Source organism: Schistocerca nitens, chromosome 2 (genome assembly GCF_023898315.1).
Source record: "Schistocerca nitens isolate TAMUIC-IGC-003100 chromosome 2, iqSchNite1.1, whole genome shotgun sequence".
NCBI classification, from domain to species: Eukaryota; Metazoa; Arthropoda; class Insecta; order Orthoptera; family Acrididae; genus Schistocerca; species Schistocerca nitens.
In genome coordinates, this window is record NC_064615.1 from 445,116,937 (window position 1) to 445,129,751 (window position 12,815).

A 12,815-nucleotide genomic window follows, 5' to 3' on the forward strand; every position below is an offset into this window, starting at 1 on the left:
TTGGCCACTGCTGCAAGTGGCCTTCATTAAGGCATGTAACACAACCAAATCCATGCAACTTTAATCTAATGCCTTTATTTTATTTGTAAATCCCTTATGTTTCCTAAGTCTTGCCTTTCTCATTTTCTTCTCTAAATGCTATTTTCCTTTCATTGAAAATCCTAGACCACTGCACAGGCTATCAGATTCTTACAGTGAAATACTCAAATCAGTTCAGATAGAAACAATGCAAAAGCATTGGTTAAGTGTGAGTGGCATAGCATGCTTTGGTTTATCAATAGCTGCAGAATTCAGTGTTATGAATTAAAGTGACAGCTAGGCCAAGCTATTGGGTGTTCTAAGCTAATACTGAAGGTCACAAATGGTGATAATTAGGCTAGCAGCTGTTGTTATTATAATCCCTCTGTTGTTATATAGGCCTTCTTGACCGTATTCAGAATGGACAATAAGCTCTGGGGCCACGAAACATGAAATCAGTGGAGCATATTATTACTTTTATGACTTGTGTGTAATTTATGCTTTATCTCTGTTATTTTCAAGAGAACTGCAAAGTTTTTGTGATCCAGGTCTATAATATTCATGAATACTAATTAAATTAAGCTCTACGCTATGTGTAGATTTCTCAATAGTATTCACGCTGCACTTAGGGCAAGAGGGCATACAAGCACCTTAGAGTATTCATCAAACCATTCTGACACAATTAAGGAGCAATGGGTTCTGCATTATCTTGCTAAAGGAGCAGATCACCTGCTGGATGCTGAGAACAAACGAATGGATGCACATGATTATACAGTAGGTTCCTGTACCATTTGCAGGTGAGGGATGATGAGAGACCTCTATGGGGCCACGTGAAAACAGTATAAATGTCCCCCACATGAGAATATCACAACCATCTGCCTAAAAAGATACTTCATGGTGAGCAGAATGCATTTCCTTGTTTGATTAGTGACATATTTGTGTCCTTGCATTGGAATGTCATATGAATGAGGAGACTTTCTACTTTACTTCAGGCAGCCAGTTGTTGTGTTCTACATCTACATCTACATTTATACTCCGCAAGCCACCCAACGGTGTGTGACGGAGGGCACTTTACGTGCCACTGTCATTACCTCCCTTTCCTGTTCCAGTCGCGTATGGTTCGCGGGAAGAACGACTGTCTGAAAGCCTCCGTGCGCGCTCTAATCTCTCTAATTTTACATTCGTGATCTCCTCGGGAGGTATAAGTAGGAGGAAGCAATATATTCGATACCTCATCCAGAAAAGCACCCTCTCGAAACCTGGCGAGCAAGCTACACCGCGATGCAGAGCGCCTCTCTTGCAGAGTCTGCCACTTGAGTTTATTAAACATCTCCGTAATGCTATCATGGTTACCAAATAACCCTGTGACGAAACGCGCCGCTCTTCTTTGGATCTTCTCTATCTCCTCCGTCAACCCGATCTGGTACGGATCCCACACTGATGAGCAATACTCAAGTATAGGTCGAACGAGTGTTTTGTAAGCCACCTCTTTGTTGATGGACTACATTTTCTAAGGACTCTCCCAATGAATCTCAACCTGGTACCCGCCTTACCAACAATTAATTTTATATGATCATTCCACTTCAAATCGTTCTGCACGCATACTCCCAGATATTTTACAGAAGTAACTGCTACCAGTGTTTGTTCCGTTATCATATAATCATACAATAAAGGATCCTTCTTTCCTGCACACATCGTAATCTAAGTGTCCTAGGGGGAAGGGGGAGAGGGTTGAAGATGCTTCTTTAGCCTGCAGTGCTAAAGTAGGTATGGATAATACGGCTAATCACTAGTTGCTGCTCTCAAGGTTTGAACTGACAAGTGGCACGTATCTCTGTTGTTAACATTCATGAAACTGAATGCATCTCAAATGATCAACCTATTGTTGCCCCTCATCAAAGTAGCCACTGTTCATTCCTTACATGATTTTAGAATTGGAGTGTCCCGTCTGCCAAGCAAGTGTGATCTGGCCATGATATCATCCATATTGGCCATCCATTGCTTGACCCACATACCAATTGCTACATCATGGTCATCACAGTCACATGTTTTAGCAAACTGTTCAATTCACCGATACAAGAAGAGCATTCTTGGACACTTCTGGTATCTTTAATTCAATAGGTCATAATCATTTACAGCAAAAATTAAGCTGAACATAAATATTCTTTTTTACAAGAGATGATGTGTCTGTCTTACCTCCATACTTGTTGGCTAAATACGTTTCATGCTTCTTCTTCATGTACAAGAAAAATCCCAGACTGGAAACTCCTACAATAATTAGGCTGGCAGCTGTTGTTATTATAATCCCTATGTTGCTGTATATGCCTTCTTGACCATATTCGGAATGGACAATAAGCTCTGGGGCCACGAAACCTGAAATTAGTGGAGCAACGTAATTAGTGTTATGACTGTTTTGTGTAAGTCATGCACTTTGAATATGTCCATTACTAGGCATTTCTACTGTTTTCCCACAGATTAAATTCCACTTGTGAGGTGTGTTTGGCTTTTTGTCTTAAATGCTTATAATTTTAAGTTGAAATATTTTTCATGCACATAAATTTTCTTTTCAGTTGATAATGACTTCAGCACATGAACCACATTTTTGTTGGTAGATATATTTGGTAATTATAGCAATTTACATCTGTAGATCTACACCTGTGGTATTATTCTACACAAGATCTTACCTCCTGAATGTGTGAGTGTCACGAAATCATATGTGGAAACAGTAGAGCCAGCACTGTTGTGTGCTGTCATACGAAGAGTATACCAAGTTTCAGGGTTTAGATCAAGTACAAAATATTCTCTTTGTTCAGCTTTTAGGTTATTTGATACAAGTGTCCAGTCAGTTCCATGTTTCAATCTGTACTCCACAACAAAAGATGTTATGGGACAGCCACCATCCCTCCATGAAGTAATATTCAAAGCAATTGATGTTGAATTCACATGTATAAGATCAAAGTTACTGGGAGCAACTGGTGCTGTAAAAGAAATGAATCATTTTTCATTAATATCACAAATTTATACAGAGGAATCATTTCTTTTTGTGTGTGTTGTTGACAACCAAGCAATAAAAGTAGCAGCAACATTTTTTTACACTGTATTGCCCATGTAGTATTCACTGCATATAGATGAAATTGCATTATCAATATGTTTCAAGGTGTCACAAAAGGAAATCCATTTTGAAACTGATCTGAGGAAAATGTTTGATCCTTTAACATGATCCAAATGTTTTCACAGAATAAAACTACATGCCATAGAGGCACTCAAATAAGAACATCTCATACTCAGAATGATAAACTTGGGTACTGCAAAACACTTCTGATCATTCAAGTTCTGCAGTGATTTTCCTGCTAACCTGTTTTATGACACACCACTGTCTTGAAAGGTAAATGAAATGTTGGTATGTAACAAAAGGCGACTTTTGTGTGAGCATTACTATTATACATTTCTTCAGTGTTCATGCAAAGTCATTGTGGGTCATTTACTGCTCACATATTTAGCTAAAAATGGGTTACATTAAGCAAGCAAAGATTTTCAGTACTTTGCTGACACATCATCATGACCAAAAAATTACTATTTTCTGTGATTTAATGATTTTATTATTTGTTTACTTGTTGTATCCTTCAAGTGTCCTTAATGTATATTCTGTTACCTAGAGGGTCTACCTATGTGAATCTAGTAGAGTCTGTACATGACTGATTATTTGTAGTCACTGTACTATCTACCATCATGAAGAATAACTGCCAAAGTGCATTACATCTCTTTTCTTTGGCTATTCATGATGCTTTAACATAAAAATGTTTAATATACATGTAGGCTTCCACAACCATTGTCACAATCAGTAATTTTTTTTGGGGTTTGTGACTGGATTGTCAATACATAAAATTGCCAACGTTTTATTGACAATAAAAATGTTAATTGAATATCAGTGTCTGTGGTCTCATTCTGATATTACCTGTCCAGCTGCTCCACAGTTTAATTCAGAAAAAGGTTTTCATTTTATCACCTTTGTTTTTGGCACACAATGTTTTGGTTTCATATTAAGATTCTTTTGCTCTAATTTACATCACCAGTCTTGGTGAGAAACTAGATTCAAAACAACAGGATATATTTAAGTAGACTAAACTTAACAGGATGTTTCACACTCATTAACAGGCTATCTAGTTCATGCACCCATTTTAATATTATTTCATTATGTAACTAACTGAAGAACAATAACTTTGAAACATGTATTTAAGTGTAGTTTTAGTATGACCTTTTGTCTCTGTTGGTAGTGTTGCTACAGGGCATAAACCATGCTTACAAATTCTTGATTCTTGTGGCAATCAAAATTTAAGTCGCCACTTAAAATGACTTTACAATTATTTTAGAAAGTCTTGTTCAAAAATCCCCATGGTGCATAATGGAGCTTAAAACATTTGCTGTCTATGACTTTTAGACTGTTAAGAGTACCAACCTGTATGTTTACTAGTGTGAGATACTTTGTTTGTTAAGATCTAGGATCTGGGACATGGCATTCCATTTTGGACACATCAAACTTCCATGCTTTTGGAGATGAAGTCAGATTCAAAAGAAGATCAACAGGTTGAAACCATATGATGCTTTAATTAATTTTGTGGACACATTTTAAGAAATGGGTGTTTGCCTGAAGTGGGTAGCTATTCTTCTTATAAAACACTCATATTCAATAATCAGAGTAGTTTGAGAAGATGACGTACCAGCTCCTTGAGTGTGTAGAGACACAATTGGTGTTGGAGAACTTTTCCCTAGTTGATTGAATGCCTGTAGATAGAGCTGGTGTCTAGTTCCACACTGTAGACCTCTGACAGTATAGCTTGTTTCATGTGCTGGTATACTGATCTGCTCCCATTCTCCAAATTCTCTCTTGAAGTGAAGATAATAACCTGAAAACTATCACTGCTATAAAAGCTAAAATCATTTCTTTAGTCTTAGAATTAAATAAACTTTATTGTCACATTTTCCATTCTTTTACATTAAATGGCCTTTTCCTTTACAAACAATGCATATCTGAAATGGTAAATAAAATTAACTATACCAAATTTACAATTTTCTACATAATGCAAAATTCCTAAGTTTGACATGTACAAAGAAAATGCCTTAAAAATTTCACGTGTAAGTGAGAATACCAGACACAAACAAACAGAAAACTCCATGTCAAACATGTGAACATACACTCTCTCCCCTCCCTTCCCATCGAGCGAGATGACGCAGTGCTAAGACACTGGACTCGCATTCGGGAGGACGACGGTTCAATCCTGCGTCCGCCCATCCTGATTTAGGTTTTCTGTGATTTCCCTAAATTGCTCTAGGCAAATGCCGGGATTGTTCCTTTCAAAGGGCACGGGCGACTTCCTTCCCCGTCCTTCCCTAATACGATGAGACCGAAGACCTCGCTGTCTGGTCTCCTTCCCCAAACAACCATACCCAACCCCCCCCCCCCATAACTCTCTCCCTCTCTCTCTCTCTCTCTCTCTCTCTCTCTCTCTCTCTCTCTCTCTCTCTCTCTCTCTCTCTCACTCTCTCTCCCCCCCTCGCCCTCCCCCTCCCTCTCTCCCTCTCCCCCTCTCCCTCTCTCCATCCTTTCTCTTTTAGAGAGAGCCTGTATGACAATTCAAGAATTTTTGTACTTCTGTTGCGCTGTTTATCATATCCATTTGGTAAATTTTTGGTGCAACAGTTCATTAAGTGAGGTTATTATTTACTTAACAATATTTCTAACTCCCTTCACTTTAAAAGTGATAGGTAGCAGAACAAAGATAAGCATTTCTAAATAAAACTAAAGTACGCAAAACAAGTGAGCACTAGCTATTTTTCTGGCACGGGGCTGTGCTTTTGGGTGCCTATGGGGTTATGTTTGTCAATGTGTGTACTATTGCTGGAAAAAGAGCTAGTGCTCGAAAGATAGTGTAAATGATCTTAGTGGTGTTACGGCACTCCATGCATCTGTCTGCTATAGGTGACTGGTTGTGTTATTGTTATAAAACTGGAGTATGCTTTCTGGTTAGCTGCTTTTATATGCAAGAACAAGAGGGATGCTTATTATTATTTAAAATTTTAAACAGTTTGAAATAAATAGACTTTAAGATATGGTTAAATACATCCCGCATATATGTTGTTATGGTCTTCAGTCCAGAGACTGATTTGATGCAGCTCTCCATGCTACACTATCTTGTGCAGGCCTCTTCCTCTCCGAATAACTACTGCAACCTACATCCTCCTGAATCTGCTTAGTGTATTCATCTCTTGGTCTCCCTCTACGATTTTTAACCTCCACACTTACCTCCGATACTAAATTGGTAATCCCTTGATGCCTCAGAACATGTCCTACCAACCGATCCCTTCTTCTAGTCAAGTTGTGCCACAAACTCCTCTTCTGCCCAATTCTATTCAGAACCTCCTCATTAGTTATGTGATCTATCCATCTAATCTTCAGCATTCTTCTGTAACACCACATTTTGAAAGCTTCTTTTCTCTTCTTGTCTAAACTAGTTATCGTCCATGCTTCACTTACATACATGGCTATACTTTCAGAAAAGACTTCCAGACAATTGACTCTATACCCGATGTTAACAAATTTCTCTCATTCAGAAACACTTCCCTTGCCATAGCCAGTCTACATTTTATATTCTCTCTGCTTCGACCATCATCAGTTATTTTTATCCCCAAATAGCAAAACTCATTTACTACTTTGAGTGTCTCATTTCCTAATCTAATTCCCTCATCATCAACTGATTTAATTCAACTACATTCCATTTATCCTCATTTTGCTTTTGTTGATGTTCATCTTATATCCTCCTTCAAGACACTATCCATTCCATTCAGCTGCTCTTCCAGGTCCTTTGCTGTCTCTGACAGAATTACAATATCATTGGCAAACTGCAAAGCTTTTATCTCTTTTCCATGGATTTTAATTCCTACTCCAAATTTTTCTTTTGTTTCCTTTACTGCTTGCTCAATATATAGATTGAATAACAGTGGGGGTAGGCTACAACCCTGTCTCACTCCCTTCTCAATCACTGCTTCCCTTTCATGGCCCTCAATTCTTATAACTGCCTTCTGGTTTCTGTACAAATTGTTAATAGCCTTTTGTTGCCTGTAGTTTACACTGACCACCTTCACAGTTTGAAAGAGAGTATTCCAGTCAACATTGTCAAAAGCTTTTTCTAAGTCTATAAAAGCTAGAAACATTGGGTTTACCTTTCCTTAACCTATCTTCTAAGATAAGTCGTAGGGTCAGTATTGCCTCATGTGTTCCAACATTTCTATGGAATCCAAACTGATCTTCCTGAGGTCAGCTTCTACCAGTTTTTCCATTCGTTTGTAAAGAATTCGTGTCAGTTTTTTGCAACCCTGTCTTATTAAACTTATAGTTCGGTAATTTTCACACCTGTCAACACTTGTTTTCTTTGGCATTGGAATTATTATATTCTTCTTGAAGTGTGAAGGTATTCCACCTGTCTCATTCATCTTGCTCACCAAATGGAAGAGTTTTGTCATGGCTGGCTCCCCCAAAGCTATCAGTAGTTCTAATGAAATGTTGTCCACTCTTTTCACCTGCTTCATTTACTGCATTTGATAGTTTTTTCTTTCATCAATTAAATTCAACATCTCTACCATTTCCCAAGGACTTCTACTAGCTCTTGTCTTTTTACCCTACTTGATCCTCTGCTGCCTTCTCTATTTCATCTCTCAAAGCTACCCATTCTTCTTCTACTGTATTTCTTTCCCCTGTTCTTGTCAACTGTTCCATAATACTCTCTCTGAAACTCTCTACAACCTCTGTTTCTTTCTCAGTTTATCCAGGCCCCATCTCTTTAAATTCCCATATTTTTGAAATTTCTTCTGTTTTAATCTACAGTTCATAACCAATAAATTGTGGTTGGAGTCCACATCTTCCCCTGGAAATGTCCCAACCCACATATGCTAGAAAATCAACAGAAAATAATTCTGCAATATGATAATGAGCTGATAGTTCTGTATGTGATTCTCAAGAAGTTAGAAAGAACCTGTGGAACACGTGCTGGTGCAGATGGACTTGTGGTTTTGTTTTCAACTGTCCTCTTTCTTGATATAAGAGGTGACCAGAGGGAAAATACAATAAAGATAATATGAAATGTGGTTCACATTCCAGAATTTTGCCATGCCGACTTATATGTCTGATTAGACAACAGTCACATGTGCGTGAGGTGTGTGTGTGTGTGTGTGTGTGTGTGTGTGTGTGTTTTCTCCTGTATTTTCTAAAGAACGCTTTGCCCAAAAGCTCAGTGTGTAACAGATTTTTCATTATGTCTGTCTGCAACTCAACGTATCATCTTTACGGTGAGTAGCAATCTATCCATTTCATAGCTGTGTTGATATGCAACCTGGACTTTCCATTGTTTGGTTGTATATCTTCAGTTATCTGGCTCTGCCAACCATGGTACCTTTTCTTATACCATGTAACTGTAGCTGTACCACAACTGTTTACTGTGTAACAATTAGGAAATGGGGTTGTTCTAATAGAAAAATCTATATTATTTGTAACCAAGCAATTATAAAATGAGAAATAGCATGGTAATTATCAAATTGTTTCCAAGCTTTGCATCACACTAAATTTTAATACAGGCATTGTTTACTTTATAAATCAAATGGAATTGATGTAAGCAATTGAAAAATAAATAAAAAGAAGAAAACTTTTAGAAAAGTGAGAATGTTGTGAAAGGAGTAAATGGTATTCTCTAGAAAACTGCCACTTTTATGATAACTTTCAGTTTTTCTGTGTTGCCTTAAGATATGAACATCAATTCTGTCAGTCTTAATATGAGACACTTATGTCTAAAATAAATCCACAAGTAGCTAGTGGAATATGCAACAAAGCTTTGCAGGTAGTAACAACATTTGTACTCCAGAATGAGATTTTCACTCTGCAGCGGAGTGTGCGCTGATATGAAACTTCCTGGCAGATTAAAACTGTGTGCCCGACCGAGACTCGAACTCGGGACCTTTGCCTTTCGCGGGCAAATGCTCTACCAACTGAGCTACCGAAGCACGACTCACGCCCGGTACCCACAGCTTTACTTCTGCCAGTACCTCGTCTCCTACCTTCCAAACTTTACAGAAGCTCTAGAGCTTCTGTAAAGTTTGGAAGGTAGGAGACGAGGTACTGGCAGAAGTAAAGCTGTGGGTACCGGGCGTGAGTCGTGCTTCGGTAGAGCACTTGCCCGCGAAAGGCAAAGGTCCCGAGTTCGAGTCTCGGTCGGGCACACAGTTTTAATCTGCCAGGAAGTTTAACATTTGTACTCTTTACCATACATTTATGTTAACCTTTCCATCAGACATACAGTCTAGAGTCAAGATTGTTTATCGTTTGTAGAAGAGAAGAAAATTCAGGAGTAAGAACAATGAAGTAAGCTCAAAAATTCCTTTTTTTAAATTAATTTGATTATGGTGTTGAAAAGAAAGAATATGTTTCAGACTGAATAGTGCCAGAAGGAGGTTGCACTAGTACTTTTGTCTGTAGGTGAACATGATAATGGTAATCATCGAGTTACAGTTCCCCTAACCATTTCTCCTTGTGGGAGACTTCAGTGGTCATAATGCACTTTGCGGTCTGATACCAACTGCCTCAAGGATCAGTTTGACAGGCTCATACTGTGAGAGAAGCAGTGCATTTGGAATATGATGGTAGAACACACGTCAGTAGCACAGTGGGAGGTAGTCTCCATAATCAGTATGACTTACATAAAAGTGAGTTTTTCCTTCTTGATCTAAACATCAGATAGAGGCTCAGTAGAACAGTCCACATGATATTCAGCTCATTGGTTGTTTCTGATCAATGAACATAGCAATCAAACCTGGTCAGGACACGTAACAAGTAAGATCTGCCATGTTGTTGATGCACATATCCCATATCACCATGTTAGACGAAGAGGCAACCTGTATCATAGTGAATTGGTGAGTGTCACCATGCAGTAAAGATCAAGAATGTCACACTTTTTAGAACCCCAATTGTCTGCAAACGTCCTAAGGGGCATTTCAAATGAAAATTGCAGACGTATAACAACAAAAGAGGTAAATAAAAGATAATGATAAATGTTTTGGTCTCAATTAATGATTGAGCTGGGTGCACAAAGGCACAGAAACCATCAGTAATACAGTAGACAGCAAAAGCTCGTTTTAATTTGTTTCTGTGCTGCAAAAGTATGTTTGCAAACAACATTGGAGACATTATTTTGACAATGATACAGTGTTTCTCACTTGAATTATCAGTGAGAATTGAATTATGGGATACTAATACTATAAGTGAGTGGGAATAAATTCTATTGAGTAAAACTAACAATGGAAAATTACAATGAAATAATGACAATATGCAAAGGTAACTGCTATCAGTATGTAGTGGAGATGCTCATTCACAGATAGGCACAACAAAAAGAGAGTCAAACAAAGCTTTTGGCCGAACAGATTGGTTGGTAGCTTTGTTTGAAGTCATTTTGTTGTGGCTACCTGCAACTCGGCAAGTTTACTGAGTAAAACTACTGATCCCTACTAATTTTTTATGTAATTTTTTTCTCCTGAAAGACAGTCTACTAATTTGTAATGCATGTAACACACACTTTTCTGTATGGACACTGCATTGGCAAATAAATATTTACTTCCAGAAGGCTATATTATTTTTATGTAACTTAAGGAGTACAGGTAACATCTCCCTGAGTAGCAGAGGCATGGGGTCATTGATGGGGACATAAACAAGTTTTTTGGACTTCAGAGAAAACACACGCGCATACAAACACACACACATGACTGACTGTATTGGGTAGAATGGGCTATGAAGAAAGGAGGTGGGGAGTAAGGAGGGTTGGGACTGATGACGTCTAGAAGAGGCAGAGCAGATGTGCAGGATAAGAATGCAGATGAGAGGGGTACCAGAAGTATGGGAATAAATGCATCATGAGCATCTGCACCAGTGAGATCAAGTTCCTGTAGCACACAGTTATGTCAATAAGTGGATTGGGAAGGAGTGACAGAAAAGAGAATGGGAAAACTACAGGGAAAAGAATGTGGGTCTAGGATGAGTGAGATTAGGATCATACAGAAGGTGTGGAAGTGTGGGTGTGGGGTGTGGGGCTAAAATAGATGGGTTGGGTAGATTTGGGAGAGGAGACCAAATAGTGAGGTCTTCAGTCTCATGAGATTAAGGATGTATGGGGGAGGAAGTCAGCCATGCCCTGTCAAAGGAACCATCCCGGCATTTGCCTGAAGCAATTAAGGGAAATCATGGAAAACCTCGATCAGGATGGCGGAACACGGGATTGAAACGCCATCATCCTGAGTGTGAGTCCAGTGTGCTAACCACTGCGCCACCTTGCTCGGTATTGGAGGATTTTCAGGAAGTACAGTTCACATCTATGTGATTATGAGAAGGTTTGTGAAGGTTTGCTCAGTAGCATGGTCTGCCACTGGGTGGTCAAATATGCTCTTGGCCACTGTTTGACAGAGGCTGTTCTTTCAGGTGGACACATGGCACTGATCATGCCCACATAGCATGCTGTGCAAAAATTGTAGCAGAGTTAGTATATGAGATTAGTACTTTGATGTGGCCCTTTCTCCTATAGGACAATATAAGACTGATAAGACTGGAGTAGGATATGCTGGAGGGTGGATTTCCAAGACAGGGTACAGTTGCGCCAAGGATATTTTTCAGACTGGGTGGGGCTCAAAAGAACACTTTGCAAAGTGTGGGAAGGATTGTTGATGGGATGTTCCTCATTTATGAGTGTGACGATAAGAAACTGAAGCCCAGGTGAAGGATGTCGCTCAGTTGTTCAGGACAGGGATGGTACTGGGTAATGGGAGGGGAGTGCTCCTTTGCATCTGGTTCTTGGGCATAGTCAGAGGATTAGGTGTGTGAGAGTTTATCATAGTAGGAAATCTGTTAGCAGACTAGGTTTGGAGAATAGTGCCTGCCTGTGTGAAGGCCTATGGCTGATGAAATTGCATACTCCACCTACTATACTAGCATTTCATTAGAACTGATTTATTGATACAATATTAAAAATGTGTTACTATGACTGGAGAAAACTATCATCAAGTATGTAGCTTCCACATGATAAAATAATACCTACAATTTAGACCATTTCTTATTATGCAGCTAATAGTTAATCAAGATAACTTCACTAATAATTTTATTTTAGTATGTTTTACTTTTTATGTTTTTTGTGTTAATATGTATAAAATGTAATAACTTATAATTTTAGTGTTTTGTTATTTCCATATCATGCTTCTTTATACAGGTGTCACACAGATTGCCTCAGGCAGTTGGTAACTACTCGTCGATATGTACACATCTTATGATCAGTGTTTGGCTTTCATCACACCATTTTCAATTGTTGATAAGCACTAAACTAGCAATAAGCACCCAACATTTTTCAGTTAATGGTTAGGATTCAACTACTAGTAAGCACCAACCTGTAAAGTTCAACAGTTAGTACACTAGTAAACTTCTAGGTCAGGATGCTTTGTCACTTGTGAATTTGTGCAGCCATTGATAATCTATGCAATGTGCCAATTTGTTTTAAGAAATTTATATTAATACATACAAGCAAGGTAATGGTCAAAACTGAGTTTAATATCAATAAATGGGAGGAGGATGAAAATGAAAATTTTAGAATTGTGCCTATTTATTCAACAACTGTTCACTATATCAGAAATCATAGAAGAGAGATCAAAGAAGAAATTCCACAGGGACTATGAGATCTCTAATAGGTTGGCAATACTTCAACACATCTTGCCTTTCCAAT

General features: G+C 38.5%; 1 protein-coding gene across 1 annotated transcript in view; it reads right to left on the reverse strand.

Annotated features, from left to right (window-relative positions):
- Nucleotides 1–12,815, reverse strand: part of LOC126235075 (Down syndrome cell adhesion molecule-like protein Dscam2) — a 70,512-nt gene that overhangs the window by 31,931 nt on the left and 25,766 nt on the right. Inside the window, exons 8-10 of the mRNA XM_049943809.1 lie at nucleotides 4,737–4,922; nucleotides 2,703–2,996; nucleotides 2,215–2,391 (exon numbers count right to left, since the gene is read on the reverse strand). Coding sequence (XP_049799766.1) covers nucleotides 2,215–2,391; nucleotides 2,703–2,996; nucleotides 4,737–4,922 — 657 coding nt within the window. The remainder of the gene's footprint in view (nucleotides 1–2,214; nucleotides 2,392–2,702; nucleotides 2,997–4,736; nucleotides 4,923–12,815) is intronic.